The sequence below is a fragment of the Carettochelys insculpta genome, chromosome 1 (assembly GCF_033958435.1).
Source record: "Carettochelys insculpta isolate YL-2023 chromosome 1, ASM3395843v1, whole genome shotgun sequence".
Classification (NCBI taxonomy): domain Eukaryota; kingdom Metazoa; phylum Chordata; order Testudines; family Carettochelyidae; genus Carettochelys; species Carettochelys insculpta.
The window spans coordinates 381154830-381179687 of NC_134137.1; the positions used below are offsets into that span (position 1 = coordinate 381154830).

At 55.0% G+C, this 24858-nt stretch overlaps 1 protein-coding gene across 1 annotated transcript; it reads right to left on the bottom strand.

Moving 5' to 3' along the window:
* Positions 1-568: 568 nt before the first annotated feature.
* On the bottom strand, positions 569-23461 carry LOC142007564 (dromaiocalcin-1-like). The gene is made up of 6 exons (XM_074984249.1): positions 23374-23461; positions 11842-11975; positions 10679-10773; positions 9564-9704; positions 3780-3891; positions 569-867 (listed from the first exon to the last, which is right to left on the bottom strand). Exons 2-6 carry the CDS (start codon positions 11960-11962, stop codon positions 749-751), a joined length of 588 nt encoding a protein of 195 aa, XP_074840350.1. The 5' UTR covers positions 11963-11975; positions 23374-23461; the 3' UTR covers positions 569-748.
* Positions 23462-24858: the final 1397 nt, after the last annotated feature.

Here is a 24858-nt window from a genome sequence, read left to right on the forward strand (position 1 = left end):
AGAGGGATTTAGTGTCCCTCTTACGAGTTGCTGTCTAGGAGCAGAACGTTGGGAACCAGTTGTGCTCCGAAAGCGAGGGACGAGTGTACAGGAAGAAATAGTCTCGGGTAAGTGTAGAATCTCCATCACTGGTGATACGATATTTGAGAACAGAAGAGATAAAGCTCTAATAGGGATGATACAGACGGTGCTGGTCCTGCTGTGAGGGCAGGGCCTGGACCTGATGACCTCTGGAGGGCCCTTTCTATTCCCGTGTTCTGTGACCCTGTGGCCGTGGGGCTTTGCAGGCAGGTTACACAGGTCCCTCCAGGGAAACTGCAAGGACAGCTGGGCTGACTGCGCTGGCTGGGGCAGAGGGGTGACTGGGCCAGGCCTCAGCAGTACCAGTGCCCCGGGGTTTTACCAGTGGGTCTGGGCCCCCATTTCTCCTCCGTGCCCTCCCCTGCCCCTGCCCCTGCCGGACTGGCTCTGGGCAGCTGAGGCCGGGGCCAGGCGACACATGGAGCTGCCCCGCGGGAGCCAGTAGCCAGAGGGAGAGACACACACAGCTGAATGCTCAGGGGAAGTTTATTATCAGTCTCTTCGCTGAGACGGCTCAGACCAGCAGTGCCGGGGTGGGGGCGGCAGGGAGAGAAGGGGGCAGGGCGGTGCGGGAGTCACGCAGCATCACACAACATTGCTCTGCAGAAGGGGCTTTGCAGCCAGGGTCGCAGGAGCTGGTCTCCCAGGGGAGCCGGAGGGGCCCCGTTCACTCACTGCCCAGGAGCTGGGAGCCCCCAGCCTCGGGGAGCCGTCTCCCCTGCGCACTGTGCTTGCAAAGGAAAGGGAATTTGTCTCCGCAGGGGTAATTGTGCCATTTCTTAAATTCTAGAAAGACAAATAGAAATAAGTCTGGGTGAGCCAGGCTGGTCCATTCCTGCCATAAAACAGCCCCTCTCCCATTGCACCCCTGGGAGAAGCTCCCAGCACCAGTGCAGGTTCCCACGGAAGAGGAGGGCAGGATGGGGCTCCTGTTCCCACCCCAGCCAGAGGGCAGAGGACAGCGAGAGACCTGCCCCGGGGCTGCGGCACCTGCTCAGGACCTGGGCGGCTGCCTCCCTCCCTCCCTCCCTGTGCCCTGCCCACCTGGGCCTGGCTGTAGCCGTGGGAAGGTGCGCGCCAGGCAGGGCTCAGCCCCATTGCAGCGGGGATGTGTCCCTGCCCCAGGAGTCAGTGTTACCGGCCTGCTGTGTGCGGAGCAGCACAGTCCTCCCTCAGGCAGCGCTACCCCTGCCCTGGGGCTGCCCCTGCAGTACTATTCCTGCTGAGTGGGGCCAGAGCGCACCTGGGGAAGGGCAGCCCCGGGGCTGGAGGGCTCAGCTCTCAGCAGCACCCCACACCCGGCAGGGAGCTCCACTGGGCAAATAGGCCTTTCTCTGTGCCCCGTTCCCAGGCTGCGGGTTTGTGCGGCTGTTTGACTCTCTCCCTGTCCCGTGAGTGCAGCCCTGGCTGTGGCCCTCTGCCAGCACCAGGCCTGACGCCCAGGGAGCCTGTCACTGACGAGTGTATCGTAATGCACACGTACAAGGGCGGAGTTAAGGTGACTCAGGCAGCCTTGGTCCTGAAATTTCTTTGCTGTAGGATAGCTACTTTTAAGTCTGCTGCTGTGTGGCCTGGGAGATTGAAGTGCTCTCCTATATATATATATATAATCTCTGCTATATCGGTCAGGATGTTGCTGAATCCCCATCAATCAGCATTGACAACTATACGTTAGAGGTCGTCCACGAGTTCGTTTACCTTGGGCCCACCATCACTGGCACCCTGTCATTGGACACTGAGCTAAATAGGAGGATCGGAAAAGCGGCCACAACTCTGTCCAGACTCAGCAAGAGAGTGTGGAATAACAACAAGCTGTACACTCACACCAAAATGCAAGTCTACAGAGGCAGCATCCTCAGCACCCTCCTTTATGGCAGCGAGACTTGGACCCTGTATGCCCGCCAGGAAAAGAGGCCGAACGTCTTCCACTTGCGCTGCCTCAGGCGCATCCTTGGAATATCATGGATGGACAGAGTGACCAACACCGCCGTCCTCGAGCAAGCTGGAATCCCAACCATGCACCCCCTCCTCAGGCAGCGTCAACTCCGCTGGCCTGGCCATGTCCACAGGATGAACGATGGAAGGATTCCAAAAGACATCCTGTATGGTGAGCTAGCCTCTGGCAAAAGACCTCCCGGACGCCCCCAGTTGCACTACAAAGATGTCTGCAAGAGAGACCTCAGAGAGGTAGACATCGAGCTGGACAACTGGGAAGAACTAGCAGACGACCGCAGCAGATGGAGGCAGGGGTTACACAAGGGCCTTCAGAAGGGCGAGTTGAAGATCAGACAGCTAGCAGAGGAGAAGCGAGCGCACAGAAAGCACACTAAGGACTTGCCAGACACCCACTACATCTGCAAGAGATGCAGCAAGGACTGTCACTCTCATGTGGGTCTTCATAGTCACAATAGACGCTGTAAATGAAGTCCTCAATTGAAACTTTAAAGGGCGCGATCCATAGTTTATGCAGACTGAAGGATGCCTTCTGCTACTACTATAGATCAGACAAACTGGACAGTCTCTACGTAAAAGAATAAACGCACACAAACCAGATATCAGAAATGGCAATATACAAAAACCCGTAGGAGAGCACTTCAATCTCCCAGGCCACACAGCAGCAGACTTAAAAGTAGCTATCCTACAGCAGAGAAATTTCAGGACCAGACTCCAAAGAGAAATTTCTGAGCTACAATTCATCTGCAAATTTGACGCCCTCAGCTCTGGCTTAAACAAAGACTGCGAATGGCTGGCTAAATACAGAAGCAGCTTCCCCTCCCTTGGTGTTCACACCTCCAGATCAACTGCTGGTAGTAAGCCTCACCCTTGCTGACTGAGCTAACCTTGTTATCCCCACCATTGCCCTGGCTTATTTATACCTGGCCCTGCAGATTTCCAAGACCAGCATCTGATGAAGTGAGTCTGTGCTCACGAAAGCTCATGCTCAAAACTCTTCTGTTCGTCTATAAGGTGCCACAGGACCCTTCGTTGCTGTTACAGATCCAGACTAACACAGCTACCCCTCCGATACCTGTTTAGAGCCTGTCTGTAAACCCACCCCTTGTGACTCCCCCACGCTGGTGAGCCGCTCTCCCTGGCTGGGCCGTTCAGAACGTATTCCCCTCCTGCTGGTACCCTGGGCACCCGCCAGGGGCCCCATCTGGCGGGTTCTGCCCTCTGGCTGCGGGTTACACTAATAGCCACCTCCCAGTGCCAGCTCCCTGGGGAACAGTCATTAGTGCTAAACATTTGCACTCCCCCAGCCTGTGAAGCACGTTCACAAGCACTTGTGTAATTCCACGACAGGGGGTGAATGCAGCTCTGGTGCCAAAATCATTGTGGGGCTCAGTGTTTGCACAGCTCAGTCTGCTCAACACCCTGGTGCAGAGGAGTCGGGTCGGGGGCAGAGGTGTTCAGAGCCACCCCCTCAAGCAGCACAGCAGAGTCCCCCGTGGCACTCCCTGTGTCTGTCCACACGCGTGTGTCTCCTGCCTGTCACTGGAGCAGAGGGGAACTGACCCAGGGCAGCGGGGAAGCAGCAGGGCCACCAGGTCGGACCAGGGCTGTCCCTGCTCTCCTGGGAAGGGCGGGGAAGGCTCCAGAGCATGCGGGGGCCAGCCTGGGTCAGCCTCTCAGAAGCCCGGCTCAGAGCGCTGCCTGCTTCCCCGGTAGGCACAGGTGGGGCTGAGCAGCCGGCTCACCTGGTTTTTCTAACACCACACAGTGCTCCTTCTTCTCTGGGCTGTCCGGCTGCCCCTGCTCCCAGGCTGTGTAGGTGACTTGGGATTTATCAGTCCAGCCCCAGCACTGATTCTGCAGGCAGAGAGAGAAGAGCCGTGAGAGCCGAGGTGACCCAGCTGGAGCCGGGCTGGAGCCGGAGGGCCGCGGGCAGGGCACCGGGAGAGGCTGCTCAGCCAGACTGGGGACACAGAGCCTGGCTAGGAAATGGCCGTGCTGCTGGGGGGACATTTGAAGTGAGGAGCCGAGCGCAGTCGGGCGCGTGTAGCGAGTGGCCCCGGCCCGTGGGATGGAGGGAGCCCCGTATAGGAGTCTGCGCTGTCACTGCTCCCAAACACCCGCCCCTCCCGCACGCTGGGGTGGGCAGGAGCAGCTGAGGTGGGGGTCCCTGGGCTGCCAGGCAGTGCTGCCCACGGAGATGCCCCATCTTCATCGGTGCCAGAGGGGCCATTGCTCTGCCCCTACACCTGACCAGCAGGGCCATCAGCACCCCTAGGTGCTCCCAGACCAGAGCTCTCAGACACATCCCAGGCAGCCGCAGCAGCTGGGGGTGTGGGTGAAATATTAGATTTGTCCCAGTGCAAGTCCCACGTCCCAGAGACGCTGACACGCAGCTCCCCTGTGTGACATGACTGAATTTTTGAATTGGAGACGGAAGCCATTTCTGTCACCATCGTCTATAGTGGCACCAATTCTTGGGCTCATTGGGCCAAGTGAGGTGTCTCATGACAGCTGGTTATACCCTGAATTTGTTTCTGTTCCTTGTATGTCAGTGCCGTGTTGGTAGGTGAAGTTACAGGAATTGGCTCTGTAGGTGTGTTAGAAATGTTTTAGTGCTGAGATTCACAACAGGCGGTGAGATCACCTCCCACCAAAGAGAATGGACTGAAGAAAAGGCCCAGATGTCAAATACACACCTCAGAAATTTGGGACTTGTGACCCGCACCAGCCCAACTGTCAGGTGAACTGGGCAAAAGAATGGGATGGAAATCAGATGTCCAGACATCCACCCCACCTGCCATGTAAAAGGACTGGGACGTGCAGGCCAAGCCAGCCACCGATGGCAGTTTGCTGGCACAGCTCACCTGAATCAGGTGACCCTGACCCTCCTGTAGCTATGGGGAGAAGTGAGGAATTTTCCCCTCCACATGGAAAACTGTAAGATGGCCCTGGCAGTGACCACCTTGGTTCTAAGATTCCAACTCCAGTCCCGGTTCCAGTTCTTATTCCAGTGTTCCAGTTCTCCAGTCTCCATGAACTAAGCACATCTAGAGTAGTTATTCCTCTTTATTTGGCAGCGGTGAGGCCACATCTGGAATATTGTGTCCAGTTTTGGGCCCCCCAGTAGAAAAAGAATGTGGATGTGCTGGAGCTGGTTCAGCGAAATGCAACAAAAATATAAGAACATAAGAACATAAGAATGGCCATACTGGGTCAGACCAAAGGTCCATCAAGCCCAGCATCCCATCTGCCGACGGTGGCCAATGCCAGGTGCCCCAGAGAAGGAGAACAGAAGACAAGTGATTTATCTCCTGCCATCCATCTCCTGCCCTTGTTATGAAGGCTAGGGCACCATACTTTATCCCTGGCTAATAGCCATTTATGGACCTGACCTGCAAAAATTTATCAAGCTCTTTTTTAAACCCTAATAGAGTCCTGGCCTTCACAGCCTCCTCGGGCAAGGAGTTCCACAGGTTGACTGTGCGCTGTGTGAAGAAAAATTTCCTTTTATTAGTTTGAACCTACTACCCATCAATTTCATTTGGTGTCCCCTAGTTCTTGTATTATGGGAAAAGGTAAATAATTTTTCTATATTCACTTTCTCCACACCATTCATGATTTTATATACCTCTATCATATCGCCCCTCAATCGCCTTTTTTCCAAACTGAAAAGTCCCAGTCTCTCTAGCCTCTCCCCATATGGGACCCTTTCCAAGCCCCTAATCATCTTAGTCGCCCTTTTCTGAACCTTTTTTAATGCCAATATATCTTTTTTGAGGTGAGGAGACCACATCTGCACGCAGTACTCAAGATGTGGGCGTACCATAGTTTTATATAGGGGAAGTATGATATCTTTTGTCTTATTATCGATCCCTTTTTTAATAATTCCTAACATCCTATTTGCCTTACTAACTGCTGCTGCACACTGCGTGGATGTCTTCAGAGAACTATCCACTATAACTCCAAGATCCCTTTCCTGATCTGTCGTACCTAAATTTGACCCCATCATGTAGTACGTGTGATTTGGGTTATTTTTTCCAACATGCATTACCTTACACTTACCCACATTAAATTTCATTTGCCATTTTGCTGCCCAATCACTCAGTTTGCTGAGATCTTTTTGTAGTTCTTCACAATCCCTTTTGCTTTTGACTGTCCTGAACAACTTGGTGTCATCTGCAAACTTTGCCACCTCACTGCTTACCTCATTTTCTAGATCATTGATGAACAAGTTGAACAGGATCGGTCCCAGGACTGAGCCCTGGGGAACACCACTAGTTACCCCCCTCCATTGTGTTTTTAATTTTTTTTTTCCGCACCCCGGGGTCCCCCCCCGGAGGCCATCCCCGGGACATCGCGGCAGGAGGAGGAGGAGGAGGAGGAGGAGGGGGGCTCCTCCTCCACCGATTCCAGCCTGCAGATCCTCCTCCTGCCATCCCGGAGCAGCAGCAGGGCCTCCGACCCCCGGGGATCTCCGGACCATGGGAGCGGACCCACAGGTAGGTACCCCTCTCTGGTGGACACCCCGGGGCTTGAGGGGCGGGGGGAACAGAGATGTGTCCAGGGCCCCCCACACGCTCACATGGCCATGGCCCCAAGGACACCAGGGCCATGGCCCTCACAGCACTGCAGCCATCAGCCCCTGCCCCCTGCCACCCTGCATGACAGTGCCATGCCCCATCCCCGGGCCAGGTGTGAGCGGAACCTCGAGGGGCCCCCGGGCGGAGGGGGTCGGACACCCCGCAGCAGCAGCATGCGATGGAGTGGGGGGAGTGCCAAAGGGAGACTCAGGCTACATATGAGCCACCCGAGCCGAGGAGCTCCCAGGGCCAAAGGAGGATCCTGGCACTACAGCTGGCAGGTGACACCTCTGCCCTGAACAAACAGGAGGGAGGAGCCGAGCTGGCTTGGAATTGGGGGGCGAGGGCGGGGGCCACAGGTAGATGCTAGGGGAAGGGAGAGCTGGTAGGCAGCCAGCCAGAGGATTAAGGGGCTGGAGCACAAGACCTGTGAGGAGAGGCTGAGGGATTTGGACTTGTTTAGTTTACAGAAGAGAAGACTTAGGGGTGATTTAATAGCAGCCTTCAACTTCCGGAAGGGGAGCTCTAAAGAGGAGGGTGAGAAACTGTTCTCAGTGGTGTCAGATGGCAGAACAAGGAGTAACGGTCAGGAGTTGAAGAGGGGGAAGTGTAGGTTAGATATTAGGAAAAAACTACTTCACCAGGTGGGTGGTGAAGCAGTGGAATGTGTTGCCTAGAGAGGTGGTGGATTCTCCATCCCTGGAGGTTTTTAAGTCCCAGCTGAACAAGGTCCTGGCTGGGATGACTTAGTGGGGGTTGATCCTGCTTGAAGCAGCGGGCTGGATAGGTGACCTGCTGAGGTCCCTTCCAGCCCTGTGATTCTGCGATTCTGTGACCAGTCAGGCTTACCTCAATCCCTGGGAAAATAATGGAGGGGATCCTCAAGGGATCCGTTTTGGAGCACTTGGAAGAGGGGAAAGTGATCAACAGTAGCCAACACGGATTCACCAGGGGCAAGTCCTGCCTGACCAATCTGATTAGCTTTTATGATGAAGTAACTGTCTCTGTGGACATGGGGAGGTCAGTGGGTGTGATATACCTTGACTTCAGCAAAGCTTTTGATACGGTCTCCCACAACATTCTTGCCCATAAGTTAAGGAAATAAGGTTTGGATTCTTGGACTATAAAATGGATAGAAAGGTGGCGTGACGGTCGGGCCCAATGGGTAGTAGTAAATAGCTCAATTTCTGGATGGCGGATGGTTTCAAGTGAAGTGCCGCAAGGCTCAGTTCTGGGACTGGTGTTTTTCGACATCTTTATTCATGACCTGGATGAGGGACGGGACTGCACCCTCAGGAAGTTTGCAGATGACACAAAACTAGGGGGAGAGGTAGATACATTGGAGGGTAGAGAGAGAATCCAGAGTGACCTGGATACATTGGAGGACTGGGCCAAAAGAAATCTGATGCGGTTCAACAAGGAGAAGTGTAGAGTCTTGCACCCGGGTGGAAGAATCCCAAGCATTGTTATAGGCTGGGGACTGACTGGCTCAGCAGCAGTACGACGGAAAGGGACCTAGGGTTTATGGTGGATGAAAGGCTGGATATGAGTAAACAGAGGGCCCTTGTAGAGAAGAAGGCTAACGTTATACTAGGGTGCATGAGCAGGAGCATTTCGAGCAGATCTAGAGAAGTAGTTGTTCCCCTCTATTTATCATTGGTGAGGCCACATCTGGAATATTGTGTCCAGTTGTGGGCCCCCTAGTAGAAAAAGGATGTGGATTTGCTGGAGCAGGTTCAGCAGAAGGCTACAAAAATGATTGAGGGGCTGGAGCACAAGTCCTCTGCAGATAGGATGAGGGATTTGGGCTTGTTTAGTTTTCAGAATAGAAGACGGAGGAGTGATTTAATAGCAGCCTCCATCTTCCGGAAGGGGAGCTCTAAAAAGGAGGGTGAGAAACTGTTCTCAGTGGTGTCAGATGGCAGAACAAGGAGTAATGGTCTGAAGTTGAAGAGGGGGAGTTGTAGGTTAGATATTAGGAAAAAACTACTTCACCAGGTGGGTGGTGAAGCAGTGGAATGTGTTGCCTAGAGAGGTGGTGGATTCTCCATCCCTTGAGGTTTTTAAGTCCCGGCTGAACAAGGTCCTGGCTGGGATGACTTAGTGGGGGTTGATCCTGCTTGAAGCAGGGGGCTGGACTCAATGATCTCCTGAGGTCCCTTCCAGCCCTGTGATTCTGTGATTCTTTGTGATGAGGCCTAGAGCTGAAACCCCTGAGAGCTGAAATCACAGCATTTTGCCAAGAGCCGGGATGGCTGGTGGGAGCAGCAGGCAGGTGGCTGACAGGTGCTCCTGTCCCTGTGAGGCAAGAGCCTCCATGCTGCTGACCCAGGCCCACACCAGAGTCTCTGGGGCTGGCTGTGGCCTGTAACTGACAAAGCCTTTGCAGCTAGGGGCTACCTGTGACCTTCCCTTTCCTGCCAGCCCAGGGCCCGAGTCTGGTGGTTCTTGGGACGCATTGTGACACCCCTACAGGGCTGGGAGCCGAAGCAGCTCCGGCCGGGGGATCCCCACCTCACTGAGGCCGCGCCCAGGAAGAACACACAGACTGCCCATGGTCCCAGGGCACTGCTGCCCCCGCACGGCTCACTCTGCCTGTGGGGATGCCCCACGTCCCCAGCCCTCGCCCAGAGCTCTCGTCTGTGTGGGCCGAGCTGACTCCCAGCCTGGGTGTGACAGTCTGAGCCCAACGGCCGTCGCTGGGTCCCTGGGCACGAGTGTAACCATGTGAATGTTAATAACAGCGGTGAGTGCTCTGCGCAGGGTGTTGGGGACTGATCCTGTGGGGGAGAACGCAGGTGGGTGTAGCCCGTTGTCACCCCTTCCACGGAGCTCCTGCTCTCGGGGTCCCGGTGCACCTCCCAACCAGCCCCTCCTTGAGCCGTGACCAGAACGCGGGGCCCTGGGGAGGAGCTGCAGGAGGCAGAGCAGGTGCCCGACACTCACCCGTGCAGTGTCCGAGAGTCCGATCCAGACAGGCTTCTTGCTTTTGTTTATCTGCTTGACATAAGAGGACACGATGCTCTCTTCTCCGGCGCTGTGAATGGAGGCCAGATGGGCTCCATCCCATCTGTGCTGGCACTCAATCTGGGCCAGAGAGAACCAAAGATTCTTACCCCCATTTCTCCCACCACCGGGAGCAGCAGGCGTGAGTCCAGCACAGTCCTGGGCCCTGATTCACCCCAGGCAGCAAAGGCCCAGGGGATGGGACCCCGTGTTACTGCCAATTCCTCCCCCCAACACCGACAGCAACCTCCTTCCTCCCTTCCCCTTCACCTGCACGGACCCCACCCCTCGCAGCACAGACACACAAGGGCACAAGTGTGAGCCTTGCGAGTGCAAGCACTGGAGTCGGGGTTGGGGCACAGGGGCATGTTACACGTACGAGTGACACTAACACAGACTCAATGTACTTTTTGCAAAGGGAACTTGTACCTCACCAATCTACTACAACATTGTGTGGGGCCAACAAGCCTGTGGGGAAGGTCCTTGGGCGTTCACAAAGACTTTGACAAGGTCCCTCCCCAAAGGCTCTGAAGCAATGGGAGCTGCCCTCGGTTCTCCCCTGGATCTGGAGCTGGTTAGAAGACGGGAACCAAAGGGGAGCAGAAAATGGTGTCCTCCAGGGCCTGCACCGCACCAGCCCTAGTCGCCCAAGCCGTGAGTGCTCTGGGAAAGGCAATGAGCACCGAGGTGGTCAACTTTGCTACGCTGATGAGACGATGGCGCCAAACGGGCTGAACCTGTTTGAGGCCGTTCAGTGACGAGTTAGTGTTATTCGTAGTGCGATCAGGTGGTGCGGAAGCTCCGCAGCGAGACGAGACACTGGTAGCCCGGCAATTTCCCACGGCTGCCCCATTGTGCTGTGAGTGGGAGTGGGACTTTCAGCATCTGGTGCTGGGCTGTGTGCGACTGGCCCGGGTGGTGGGGGTAGATAAGGGACAGGTGACGCGGCACCAGGTGAGTCTAATCCCCAGCAGAAAGGAGTGAGGGAGAGTCAGGAAGTCGGAAAAAATGCAGAGTAATGACCCTGCGCCCAGCAGCAGCCCCCAGCCTCTCACCTCAGCCTCCTCCCAGGTTTTCTCATGGGAGAAGTATCCGTAGCAGCTATCGAAAAAGTGCCTCCAGCCCTTGCGACAGTGCTCAGCTCCTGGCCCTGAGGAGAGGGGTGGGGCAGGGGAAGGGAGAGAAATCACAGTGAGAGGCTGTCTCGGGGACCTTCCAGGGCGTCTGCCTGGGGCTGAGGTGGCTGGAGGAGCTGACCCTGCCCAGACCCCACAGTACCCCTGGAATCCAGCCCTGATTGCAGGGGGGCAGTGCCTCTGGGCTTGGGTGGGGCCTGGGCACCTTTCCCCCGGCAGCTGTGGGGGAAGGACTGTTTGCCCTGTGTGAGGGGCAAGAGCTACCCCTGCCCCAGAGGGGCAGCCTGGGGGTGAAGCTGCCACTTGGGGAGACAACCCTTTCCCTCCTGTGGCCCTGCCAGTCTCCACCCAGGCCCACCTCCACTGCCCAGTGCTCACCCCCTGCCCACAGTCTCCATCTTCTCTTCCCACCCCAAGGGCAGGGCACACAGGGTGGTCAGGGCCCATCCAGGCCAGAGAGGGAGAAGGTCAGAGCCATACCCCAGCAGGGGAGGTAGAGAGGCCCATAGTGAAGGCAAAGGAGCCTTGGGCCCCACATAGGGCAGCCCAGCAAGGAGCAGGGGCTGGATGGGGGAGAAGCTGCGGCCACCACAGTAAGAGCTGCCCACAGGAAGGCTAGAGCCTGGCACCTCCAGAGCTCAGTGCCGGCACCTCTACAGCTTGAGCTAGAGGCCGGCTGGCTGTGGGCTTGGGCTGTAGAGGACACTCACTCTTTCTCTGGGAGGTGGTCTAGGTCCCACTCCATGGCCAGTGACACACACCTAGGTGTGCGGGTGACACGGAGCCATGACCAGCCCTTGGAGAGGGACCCACGGGGACACGGATGCCCAGCGGGAGGGGACCACAGGAGGGGGTGTGGGAGCCTGCAGCTGCCCCGGTGAGAGCACATGGCCCAGGCTGGTCCCCTCCCATCCTCCGGGGCAGGGCTGACCCCAGTGGTATTTCATCCACTGTCTCTCCCCTGCTGCCTGGGGAGGGCTGTGGGGCTGGGCCTCCCTCCAGGGCAGTGACCCCCTGCAGCAGGAGATGGGCCGTGGCCCTGGGAGCACCCAAAGGAAATGAATCTACTTCCCAGTTCTCACCCTGGCTAGCAGCACTCGGGGCCGCCGGCTCCACAGGGCCAGGCAGGTTCTCAGCTGCCAGCGAGGGGCTGCAGACCAGGCAGCCGAGGAGGCAGAGGCTGAAGCAGGCGACTGGTCCCATCTTCTCACTTCCCCTGGGGAGAAACCGCACCAGAGAGATGAGCCAGGGGAGCCTGAGGCACCTCCCTCCCCCGGGGGCATTTCGTGGGGGGCTTCAGCCCTGGGACTGTTTGCCAAGGGCCTGGCTGGGCTGGCAGTGCCCCCAGGGATCCTGTCCCAGAGGACTCAGCTCAGAGCCCCTCTCCCTAGGTCCAAAGGGTCCTTCTGCCTCCAGCCCTCACAGAGCTGTGCCCCACGGAGAGAACCGGCCGCCCAGCAGGGAGCCAGGCCCCAGCCCTGCAGAGATGGGCTCTGCCAGCAGCACCGCCAGGGACTCCCTGGCCCCGGGCAGCAGGTGGGAGGAGGGGAGGCCAGGCTTGCCCAGGGGCCTTTGGTTCCAGACACCAGGGTCCCATCTGCAGCGGAAAGTGGTTCTCAGAAGGGGCATTTGCCATCTCCCACTGTCCCGCTCCCCCCTATGCTGGAGCTCAGAGGGAGGGTGCTCAGAGGTGGCTGGAGGGAAGAGTCTGGCGGAGGCCCCGGTGTGCCCGGGCTGGAGGCCGGTCTGTGTGCACGTGGTTGGAATGTCAGCTGCAGCTGCAGCCCCTCTGCAGTAGTTCTCTCGCTAGAGAGCGGGTTTAGTGCCAGAGGGTTCAGCCGCTCCTCTTCGCGCCCAGCCTGGTGCACGAGATACCCAGCGACCCCCAGGCACTCCGGGGCCCTTCGCCACATCCTTGGCAGGATCCCTGTCACACCGCTAGTTCCCAGCCCAGGGAGGTGGCTCCGGTTTGGGCTGGCAGGCAGGCGGCTGGTCCCAGCATTGAGGGGCTCAGGAGGCTGACCCGCAGTTTGGGTGGGCAGCTCTGTCAGCTGGTGTGCAGACGTCTATCCCTGGCAGCTGGTGGGTGAGCAGGAAACTGGCAGTGGTGGCTGGTGTAGGGACAAGCGGGCAGGTCTGGCAGCTCAGGGATCAGGCGGGTGGGCGGCTGGGGTGGGCAGGTCTGGCAGCTCAGGGATCAGGCGGGTGGGCGGCTCTGGCGGCTGGCACAGGACTCAGGCAGCAGGCCAGCTGGGTCTGCACCAAGCATCTGCAAGGTGAGGGCTGTGCCGTTAGCTTGGCTGATCCATAGTTGACCTCCAGGCCATGGGGCCCAGGCCATAGCCAGCATGGGGCTGGATCCAGCCATCGCAGCCTGTGGCTGGGCTGGTGTCAGCCTAGCAGCAGCAAGGTCCAGCAGGAGTTAAGGGGGCCCCAGGGGCTGTCGGGGTGGGGGGACATTAAGGCTTCAGCATTTGGCGCCCAGCTCAGGGTGGGGCAGCTCAGCTCCACTGGCTCTGCTGTCCGCTATTTTCCAAACAACTTTCTGACAACCACATTTGTAAATTAGTAAGCAGTCCATTCGATGCTCATGTCGATACATCGCCAGAAGAATTGCAAGAACAGGCACCCGAAATAAAATATGATTCAAGTGCAAAAGAATTTTGGTACCTCAGGGCTGGAGGCATTTTGGATAAAATATTTCCCCGTGTACTTGAAAGCTGGGGAAGAAGAGCTATGTGTTGTTCCTCCATGCTTGTACATACAGCCCCATGAAAAAGATTCTCAAGTTCATTCACATGAAAAACAAAACAAAGAAATCGACTGGATGTCGAAAACGATTTGCTCTGCGCACTTTCGTCTTTCAAAGCGAGGATTTCCCACCTTGAGAAGAAAATGCAACGTCATCCTTCACACTAAATTCGTTTTGTTTCTGCTCTTTCTGATGTTAAATTACATTTTATTAAAGTTTGGGACCACGAAAAAGCTATTTCTGCCTAGTTTTAATTTTAAATAGCATTTGTACATCGAGCTTTTGTATTTATTTTACATTATGAATTGAATTTTTGGTAAAAAGGGAGATGGGATGCTGAAAAGTTTGGAACCACTGGTATAGCGAACACGAGTGTCAGGGACTTTTTCATCCCCTGGGCATCATCGCCCCCGTGGGTCGGGGGAGGCAAGCCTTTGGCCAGTAAACATCAGTGCAGGCCCATGCAAAATCTAATTTCACATAGGCTGCCATTTAGCAGCCCCCTGCAAGGGTCACTCTGTGTCAGTTGGTTTCCCCGGTAACCTGAACTCATAAATAATTCATGATCATGGATTTGAAATCCGGGCTCCTGATTGGGCGCAGGTGCGCAGTTTCTGGAAGCTTCCCCGGCCCGGAGGACCTGTTTGAGAACAGGTGCTCAGAACTTTCATATGATAATTACCTCATGAATCATGTATGAACTCTGTCTATATAAGTCAGGATGGTCCTGGCATTCAGGGCCCTCGGGTACTGCGGGCAAGAGCTGAAATCACTGAGGCGGCTGCCCTTCAGTGGGCACCGCCTGGAGCTGAAATCACTGCAGCACCTGTCTCTGTGGCTGCAGCTGTGCTGAATCACCGGAGCTGCAGCTCGCCTCAGGGGCAGCTGAGCTCTGAAGCGGTGCCGTCGTTCAAGCACCTCCCCGAGCCCCAGCACCGCGCTCGCATCTAGGAGCGGCAAGTGGGCCTTCAGGCGTACTCACCGGGTGGCGAACTGGCCCGTGGCTTCTGCCGCGGGTACTGCGTACCCGGTGAGGAAACCGGAGGCCCACCAACGTCATCTCATCGACGCCGCTCCTACGGCCACCTCATCGCCCGCCAGTGCCTACCTGGACCATCTCATCTGCGGTAACACCACCTCCGCCATTCTAGCTAACCTATCTGACCACCCACCACTTCATTACTAGGTATTATAAGCACCGGACTTGACTGTTCACTTAAATATGATTACTGGACTTGACCACTAACTCTAGATAAAGACTACCGGACGTGTCGCCTTTCATTTAACTGTGTACAGGCCGGGCCTAAGGGCCCAGGCCAGACTTTCCCATGTAACATAAACGTAAATACCAAGGTGATGTGAAGTATGTTAGTATTGTTAGTATTAGGATAGATAATTAGTATAGCCAATTAATATATAGATAAGTAAGATATTGATTACCCTATCCTACCCCTATTGTTTAAATTCGCAAGCTATCGCAGTACCGGGTGGGGAGTAGCGCCCCCACCCGGACTCTCTTCGGAGATAGGCTGGTAACCACCGGGAGCTCCGGGCACCAGCCGCGGTAGCCTGAGAATCTAAACATCCATTTCCATTTACCCACTCTCTTTAATTAATGTATTTTTGTATATAGGGGTATAGTATAACAGGTTAAAGTCTAGTTAATATCGTATAGTATAATACAATATAAATGAACATATACGTTTCATTAATAGATAGTTATACTTGATAAACATAGTAAGTTTGTTTGCCCTAACATGCCCTGTCTTGAATTCTTCCATTCACTTCTGCTCTCTCTCCACGAAAGCTTATGCTCCAAATTATCTGTTAGTCTATAAGGTGCCACAAGACTTCTTGTTGTTCTCAAGGGCACAAGTGTGAGCCTTGCGAGTGAAACACTGGAGTAGGGGTTGGGGCCCGGCGGGGGTGTTACACGTACGAGTGACACTAACACAAATTCAGTGTACTTTTTGCAAAGGAAACTTGTACCTCACCAATCTAGTACAACATTGTGTGGGGCCAACAAGCCTGTGGGGAAGGTCCTTGGGCGTTCAGAAAGACTTTGACAAGGTCCCTCCCCAAAGGCTCTGAAGCAATGGGAGCTGCCCTCGGTTCTCCCCTGGATCTGGAGCTGGTTAGAAGACAGGAACCAAAGGGGAGCAGAAAATGGTGTCCTCCAGGGCCTGCACCGCACCAGCCCTAGTCGCCAAAGCCGTGAGTGCTCTGGGAAAGGCAATGAGCACCGAGGTGGTAAACTTTGCTACGCTGATGAGACGATGGCGCCAAACGGGCTGAACCTGTTTGAGGCCGTTCAGTGACGAGTTAGTGTTATTTGTAGTGTGATCAGGTGGTGCGGAAGCTCCGTAGCGAGACGAGACACTGGTAGCCCGGCAATTTCCCACGGCTGCCCCATTGTGCTGGGAGTGGGAGTGGGACTTTCAGCGTCTGGTGCTGGGCTGTGTGCGACTGGCCCGGGTGGTAGGGGTAGATAAGGGACAGGTGACGCGGCACCAGGTGAGTCTAATCCCCAGCAGAAAGGAGTGAGGGAGAGTCAGGAAGTCGGAAGAAATGCAGAGTAATGACCCTGCGCCCGGCAGCAGCCCCCAGCCTCTCACCTCAGCCTCCTCCCAGGTATTCTATTGGGAGAAGTATCTGTAGCAGGGATCGAAAAAGTGCCTCCAGCCCTTGGGACAGGGCTCAGCAACTGGCCGTGAGGAGAGGGGCGGGGCAGGGGAAGGGAGAGAAATCACAGGGACCTTCCAGGGAGGATGAATGACACAGGGCATCTGCTTGGGGTCAGCTGGAGAAACGTCCAGGCCCCAGGACAGCAGGGCCCTGCCCATACCCTGCAGTACTGGAACACAACCCAGAGCATCCAGCCTGGGGGGGCAGCGCCTCTGGGTGTGGGTTGGGCTTGGGCACCTTTTCCCCTGGGAGCTGGTGGCGGAAGCAGCCAGTGCCCCATGAGAAGGCTGACATCTGCCCTTCCCCCAGAGGGCCACCCAGCGCATGAAGCTGCTTCTTGGGGTGATGATCCCCCACTCGGTCTCCACTGAGGCCCCTCCTTCACCCTGCCCAGGGCCCACATCTTCTCTTCCCACCCCGAGGGCAGGGCCCACTGTGTGGGCAGGGCCCATCCAGGTCAGGGAGGGAGGGGGGTCAGAGCCATACCCCAGCAGGGGTGGGAATAGGCCCCGGGGTGACGGCAAAGGAGCCATGGGCCAGACATAGGGCAGCCCAGCAGGGGCTGGCTGGGGGAGAAGCTGCAGCAGATGGAGCTACGCACAGAGAGTCGAGAACCTGAGACCTCTGCAGCTCAGTGCCGGCACCTCTACAGCTTGAGCTGGAGCCCAGCTGGCTGTGGGCCTGGGCTGTAGAGGACACTCACTCTTTCTCTGGGAGGTGGTCTAGGTCCCACTCCATGGCCAGTGACCCACACCGAGGTGTGCGGGTGACACAGAACCACAGCCAGCCCTTGGAGAGGGACCCACGGGGACACTGGGCAGCACTGTACTCCTGCTGGGCACGGTGTGAAGGGGGACAGGTGGCATGGGGGAGAGTCCGGCCCATGAGGACTAGACTGTGCCCTGAGGCTGCTGCCGCGGACCAAGGTATTGGCCCTGTTGTGGGCCACCCACCCTCCCTCCCCAGGTCTGTCTGGCTGTGTGACCCTGGCGCCGTGGTGCTACTGCGGCAGAGGAAGGTGGGGTAAGGCTTGCTCCTGAAGTGACTCTGTTCTCACACCTGTGGTTTGGCTAGTAACAGAGAGGGAGCCGTGCTCGTCTATACACGATCAAAACAAAAAGCAGTCAAGCAGCACTTTAAAGACTAGCAAAATAATTATTAAGTGAGCTTCTGTGGGCCAGCTGAGCCTGTTAAAGGCCCAGCACAGCACCACCTGTGAATTCACTGCTCCGCTCATTTCCCAGTCCCAGCCAACTCAAAGGTGAATTTGTCCACAGCTGGCAAGGCCAGGAGAAACCATTGGTCTGACCCCTGTGAAACACGGGCGGGCTGGAGACCCCTGCTTGGCTGCCCAGAGCAGAGCCCTCAGGAAAACGTCCAACGCCCGTTTCACCGCAGCGCGGGAGGGAGCATCCCCCAGGGCCCTGGGGAACTTGTTCCGGGTGGGTTTGGTTTGGTTTTAGCTGAAGGTTAAGTGGGAAGTGGACTAGCCCCTTACACTCAGCCTCTGACCTCCCTGCTTCGCTCTCCTTGGCCTGCCATACCTGGCCAGCTTCCGGACGAGGCAGTGGGTTTTACCCAGGAAGGCTCGTGGCCTGGTGCATTTGCTAGTCTCTCAGGGGCCAGAGGACTGCTTGTTATTACTGACCCTCAGTTCACTTGAAGGACAAGCCTTTTGTGATGTGAATTACCCTGGCCCTGGCTATAAGCCAGCTCCCTGCCTGACCCAAAGGCTGTGCCTCTTCCTTCGCAGTCGCACTCAGGCTGGGCTGCAGGTAGGAGCCCCATCTGGGGCTCGAGGGAATAGATCCCCGGTTCACCATGTCAGCCACAAATCAATCCTCCAAGAGCCGCCGTGTGAGTGAACATGACAGTCCTGAATAACCAACGTCAAACCGTGCTTTGCGTCACCCCTCGGTTCAGAGCAGCGCACACGCAGTGATTGGTACCAGGTAGAAGGTTGAAGTTACTTTCCCCCCTGGAATGGAGAGCAGATGAGGACAAGAAAAACTTGCCTGTGGACTTGAAATCCAATAGGGTTTCCCTGCACAGGTTCAAATCCTGCCCACAGCAAGGCCTGCAACTTTCAGGGGGAAGGGACAGCTCAGTGGCTTGAGCATCGCCCTGTCAAACCCATGGTTGTGCGCCCAACCCTTGAAGAGCCATTTAGGGGCCTGGGCAAATAGACTCCAAAAACGCACCTCTCAGGAGTGGTGCTTGGCCTGGGCAGGGGACTGGACTCAACGATCTCCTGAGGTCCCTTCCAGTTCTGCAAGACATGCCTCTTCCTGGTTTGGTTTGGTTTTTTGCAGGCCCACTAGCTCCGTTGTTTAGCCCATGGTGCTAATAACACCAAGGTCATGGTTCAAGCCCCATGCTGGCCAGGGAAGGTGCTCCTGGTTTTCGTGCAGGGTGGTGGGAGACAGCTCAGTGGCTTGAGCACTGACCTGCTGAACCCGAAGCTGTGAGTTCAATTCCAGAAGAAACCATTTAGGGATTGGAGCAAATGGATGGTGAGGATGGTGCTTGGTCCTGCCGAGAGGGAAAGGGACTGAACCGAATGACCTCCCAAGGTCCTTTCCAGGTCTAGGACATGGGTATCTCCAACATCACCATTATCATTAACACACTGTAACCGGGGACAGGCTCCTACAGAGGCAGGAGCAATAGTTTCCATGCTGCCCCCCCAACCCCATTCCCAGGCTCTAGCCCCCCCAAACCTACTGCCACCTCCCAACCTTTTCTGCCTCAGCCCCAAAATCCAACCCCAGCCCCAAACGTGTCCCAGAATTAACCCACCAGAGGCACTGACTGGGGATCCTTCACCATGCAGCCACATGCACCCGGCAGAAGGAAGGCTGGAGAGGGGGTGTTCCCTTTCACAGAATCACAGGGCTGGAAGGGACCTCAGGAGATCATCTAGTCCAGCCTCCGGCTTCAAGCAGGATCAACCCCCAATAAGTCATCCCAGCCAGGACCTTGTCCAGCCGGGACTTAAAAACCTCAAGGGATGGAGAATCCACCACCTCTCTAGGCCACCCATTCCAGTGCTTCACCACCCGCCTGGGGAAGTAGTTTTTCCTAATGTCCAACCTACACCTCTCCCTCTCCAACTTCAGACCATTACTCCTTGTTCTGCCACCTAACACCACTGAGAACAGTTTCTCACCCTCCTCTTTAGAGCTCCCCTTCAGGAAGGTGAAGGCTGCTATTAAATCACCCCTAAGTCTTGTCTTCTGCAAACTAAACAAGCCCAACTCCCTCAGCCTATCCTCATGGGTCTTGTGCTCCAGCCCCTTAGTCAATTTTGTTGCCCTTCACTGAACCTGCTCCAGCAAATCCACATCCTTTTTCTACTGGGGGGGCCCCAAAACTGGACACAATATTCCAGACGTGGCCTCAGCAGTGCCGAATAGAGGGGAATAACCACTTCTGTAGATCTGCTTGAAATGCTCCTCCTAATGCACCCTCGTATGCCGTTAGCCTTCTTGGCTACAAGGGCCCACTGTTTACTCATATCCAGCTTTCATCCACCATAACCCCTTGGTCCCTTTCCACTGTACTGCTGCTGAGCCAGTCGGTTCCCCACCCTTTAACAACGCTTGGGATTCTTCCCCCCTGGTTCAGGACTCTGCACTTCTCCTTGTTGAACTGCATCAGATTTCTTTTGGCCCAGTCCTCCAATGTATCCAGGTCGCTCTGGATTCTCTCTCTACCCTCCAACACGTCTACCTCACCCCCTAGTTTTGTGTCATCCACAAACTTGCTGAGGGTGCAACCCAGTCCCTCATCCAGGTCATTAATAGAGGTGTTCAACAGCAGCGGCCCAGAACGGAACCTTGCAGTACTCCGCTTGAAACCGACTGCCGGGTCCCGAGGAGCAGCAGGCAGTTCCTTAAGTAGTTGTGGGAATTTCTTTTGGAATTCCACAGTGGGATCAGCGGAGAGAGGTCTGTAAAATGTGGTGTTGGAGAGTTGTCTGGCTGCCCCCTATTCATATTCTGACTTATTCATGATGACAGCAGCACCCCCTTTGTCAGCTGAGTTGGTTATAATGTCTGGGTAATTTCTGAGACTCTGCACAGCCCAGCATTCAGCACAGCTGAGACTGTGACCCATTTGATATTGTTTGTGAATGATGTCAGTCTGTGCACGGTTGCGGAAGCTGCTGCTACTCCGGACCTTATCCACTCAGACACACCATCTGAGCCCCAGCCTGGATTATTCTATTTACTTACCAAACCCACAAACCTGGGAACCCCAGGCGCCCTATCCTTTCGGGTATTGGCACCCTTACCACCGGCCTGTCCAGTTATGTGGACTCCCTCCTCAAACCCTGCGCCACCAACGCTCCCAGCTCTCTTCGAGATACCACCGACTTCCTGGGGAAATTACAAAACATCAGAAAAGTTCCTGACAACACCATCCTTGCCACCGTGGACGCAGAGGCTCTGTACACTAATATTCCACATGAAGACGAATTACAAGCAGTCAGGAATTCCATCCCTGATGGTACCACAGCCAGTTTGGTGTCTGACCTCCGTAACTTTGTTCTCACACACAATTATTTCCCATTTGGGGACCATTTATACCTCCAGATTAGTGGGACTGCTATGGGTACCTGCATGGCCCCACAGTCTGCTAAGATATTTATGGCTGATCTGGAACAACGATTCCTCAGCTCTTGTCACCTATTGCTTCTCCTTTACTTAAGATGCATTGATGACGTCTTTATGATTTGGACCCGTGGCACAGAGAGACTCTGGAAGAATTCCACGGAGACTTTAACAATCTGCACCCACCATCAACTTATGCCTCGATTACTCCACGCAAGAGATACATTTCCTGGACACTACAGTACAAATCAAGGATGGCCTGATCAGTATCACAGTCTAACGGAAACCCACTGATCGCTATACTTACCTACATGCTTCTAGTTTTCATCCTGAACACATTACTAGATCCATTGTTTACAGTCAAGCCCTTAGGTACAGTCGCATTTGCTCTGATGCAACTGACAGAGACCAAAAATGAAATATTCATAAACCTGAATTACCCACTAGGAGAAACAAAAAACCAAATCAACAGGGCCAGACAGATACCCAGAGACCAGCTAGTCCAAGATAGGCCCAAAACAGCCAAGAACAGAGCACCACTGGGCATTTCCTACAGCCCCCAACTCAAACCATTGCAATGCATCATTACAGACCTAAAACCTATACTTAATCAGGATGCCACACTCCAGAAGGCCCTAGGTGAGAATTAGCTAACACCATGAACACGCAAGCACACGTCATCAATATATACAAACCTCTTCTATACGTCTAGCCTACACAGGAAGTACACCCCAGTAATCTGTGGGTGAGGCAGTTAAATTTGGGCATCGAAGGGGGCTGAGGCTCCTCTCATAGAGAAAAGTGCCCAGAGCTTTGGTTAGGAAGAGAAAGGGCATAAAAGGGCAGCAAAGAGAAGAAGCCAGAGGAAGAGAGAAGGGCATCAGGAAAGCGACAGAGAGATGAAGGGCAGGAGGAGTTAGGAGTTGAGATGCGTCTCTACACATTGTCATTTCAACTTTCGTTTCCTAACAGCATCTTAGTTGAATCCAGATTTAAGTCAGTCAGTTAAGTAAACTAAGTTAGTGTCAATATTAGCACCTCTTCGTTACTGTTAGTTCAACCTTCAGCCCTGAGCTCAACTGGCGAGCCTACAGACCAAAGCCTTCCAATAAATCATATATACCAGCCTCCAATCAGGCTGCCGACTGGGAAGCCAGTCAGGAGTTTCCAGGAGTGCGTGCTGGGAATTTCTGGAGATTCCAGGCATTTCACACCCTCCTGAACCTCACCTGAGGCAAAAGTAGAAGAAGGAGAGAACAGGAGCAGAGGCTCGTTTGACTCACACTCTATTAGCTGAGAGTCTTAGAGCACGGACATTTTTATTTCCTGTGGCTGCTTCTGGGCATTGGTCCCAGTTTTGCTTGAAACTGTAGTTTAAGTTAGTGGTTTCTTCACCTCTTTTCCTGGTCACAGGTTTGTAGTTTAATCTTGCAAGATAAACAGCAGTTAGAGGGTTCTTTACAGTCTATGCATGTTAGGGGACATTGCCTCTTGGCTGGTCCCAACAGAGGAACAACCCTTGAAGAGCTATTGAAAGATGAGAGCAGGAACTCACCCCCCACCCCCCACCTCTTTGCTTTGGGGACTCATTGAAATAAGTGTGAAAAGCCAGTTTGGGGCGTTATTTCCTGCTTGCTTCAGTGAAGGGACGCCTGCTTCCCTTGCTAAAGGTTTAGCATTTTAGAGCTTGTAAAGTTTTAGCATTAAGGGCGATCGGAGTGTTCATATAGTTCCTTACATAGACTCGCCCTTAGTGAAGTTTAGTTTGGAAAGGAGTTGTAGTCTCCGTGTGAACATGAGTAGCACAAGGGGAGAGTAGAATCTGTAGGAGTTGCCCACAGCCCGGCGTTAGGAAACGTTGCCAGAACTGGCATTCCGGACTAGGAAGGAGATTCAGCCCCACGTTGTAGCCCCTGGGGCTTTGGAAGTGAGGGTTTGATGTACAACGCAGCAGAAGAAATGGAAGGCTGACCTGCTGGAAGGAGCAGCCGGTGAACGTCTGCTTGTGTCCTGCAGCGTGGGTGGGAGGAAATTGAACGAGAAATTCGAGTTCTGAGAAAGGACCAGCAAACGCTGGAGGAGAAAGAAAAGACGATGGGGGAAGCTAACACAGGAGGAGGTGCTGGGTCTAGTGTCGCAGGAGCGGTCAGTCCCTCTCCTAAGGAAGCAGAAGTTAAAAGCTAGAGGAGCAAGCAGCACATAGAGGAAAAAGAAGAGGGAAGTGGCAAGAGCGAGCAGCTGCCAGCCCACGATCTCTAGACAGGTGTACATCAGACTGCGGTTGGCTGTTAAAAGAATCAGAGTTGGAAATCCTTTGCAGTGAGTTGGAGAAAGTTAATTCTCATGACGGTGATGAAGTGCCCGTTGGAGACAGCTCCTTGAAAGAAAGGAGAGCACAGGGGTACAGAAGGAGGCACAGACTGTGGGAAGGGTAGGAGACAAGGTGCAGGGAACGAAGGGTCCATTCCTATTCCTGTTGGAGGAGCCGATAGACACAGAGCTACCGGTGGGTCCAATCGCGAGAGGGAAGACGAGAGCATTGGTGCAGGCGGGTACAATACCTTTTGGAGTGGAGCTGGTGATCGAGTCTCAGGAGCCACTGGGAAAGCTGGAGAAGGAAGTCAGTAGCCCGAGCGCTGTCTGTGATCTGCAGGAAGGGTTAAGGGTGTCCTCGGGTGACACTGCAGGAGGTGGAGTCAGGTGTCATCTGAGAGGAGGTCGCTCGTGATGCGAAGGCAGAGGGGAGCAGTGCAAAGGAGGAGGAGATGCCCTCTCCTCTAGAGGTGCCCACCCTGCTGGAGCAGCTGGAGTTTCTTTAGATCCGGTGAGCGGGCAGGGACTAGCAGAGGCCACGTCACAGGTGACACAGGTAGCTAGTGCCTGGGGTGTGGTAAGAGCTGGGTTACAACAGGGAGAGACACAACACCGTGCCAGTTCCTCCACATCACGTCACGCAGGCTCCACGCAGATCAGAAGATCCAGCCGCTCCGGGCAGACCTCCACTGGCCTCATCGGCATTACCTGAGACCCGAGAATTTAAGGCGCTCCCTGGCCCCCATGGTGTAGGCCGGCACCAGCTGGTTAACCTGGGGATCAGCCAGCCACTCCCGGTGTAATGGACTGGAAAATGCCCTGTCAGAGTGAAGAGGCCTTAAGCAAAGCACACAGATGTTTTGCATCAGGTTATCTTGCTCCCTGGGAATTACTGGGCAGGGAGAGCTCCGGTAGCTCGCATAAGGAAAATGCTGATTCGGGTGGGAGAAGCCCAGATCGTGCCTTCCAATGTCGAGGCCTGGGACCTGAATTCAGACACCGATTCAGGGAGGGGGTGTCCAGAGTCTGTCTCAGATTGCCCTGTGGCAGCTGCTACCTACCTCAAGGTGCTGGGTTTGGTAGGGAAGCAAGTGGGGACGGTGGAGGATTGTTCACTTGCAGTGCATGCCTGGCGTGTGCAGGAAATAGCACGGGTGCTTGGCTTACCAAGGGGCGAGGGCTTACAATCCTGCAGCTCACAGTGTATCGAGCATTAAGGAGCACCTTTCCTCCTGAGTATGGAGCAGGGTGGAAATGTTTTGAAGAAACTAGCCCGAATGGAACACAACCAGCACCCCGGGCAGGCTGGAGTAACCCCCTGTCCGATCTAACGCAAAGACCAATGAGCCTCCACATCAGTTCCAGATGCGATTAAGTGCAGCAGGGCACAGCCACGTGGCAGGGGAGATGGGTGAACCCCAGATGTTAGCCTGCTGGTCAGGAAATCTCTCCCCCATGCGCAGGGAAAGGCTAACAGCATTTGTAGGAAACAAGGTCGCACTCATGTAGCACTGTGAAGACTAAGGAACTGATTTACGGGGAGATGAGCTTTCGTGGGACAGACCCACTTGTTCGGATCAGTCGCATTTCCAGCCCAGACGCACCTCTCTAGGTGCAGAGGTCCAAATGCAAAACCTGCCATAGAACCTGACAAACCGAGTACGTCGGACTGAAGGAGGGGGTGGAGGGTGGGCGATGGCGAGGGTCCTGCCTGAGATAATTACAAGCATCAA

What these genes read in the sequence shown, in the direction of transcription:
- LOC142007564 (XM_074984249.1), bottom strand. Translation starts at nt 11,962, where the DNA reads ATGGGACCAGTCGCCTGCTTCAGCCTCTGCCTCCTCGGCTGCCTGGTC. An exon ending in GACTCTCGGACACTGCACGG is followed by an intron (nt 3,892 to 9,563) that starts GTGAGTGTCGGG and finishes CTCTGCCTGCAG; the next exon opens with AATCAGTGCTGGGGCTGGAC. An exon ending in TGTGGTGTTAGAAAAACCAG is followed by an intron (nt 868 to 3,779) that starts GTGAGCCGGCTG and finishes TTGTCTTTCTAG; the next exon opens with AATTTAAGAAATGGCACAAT.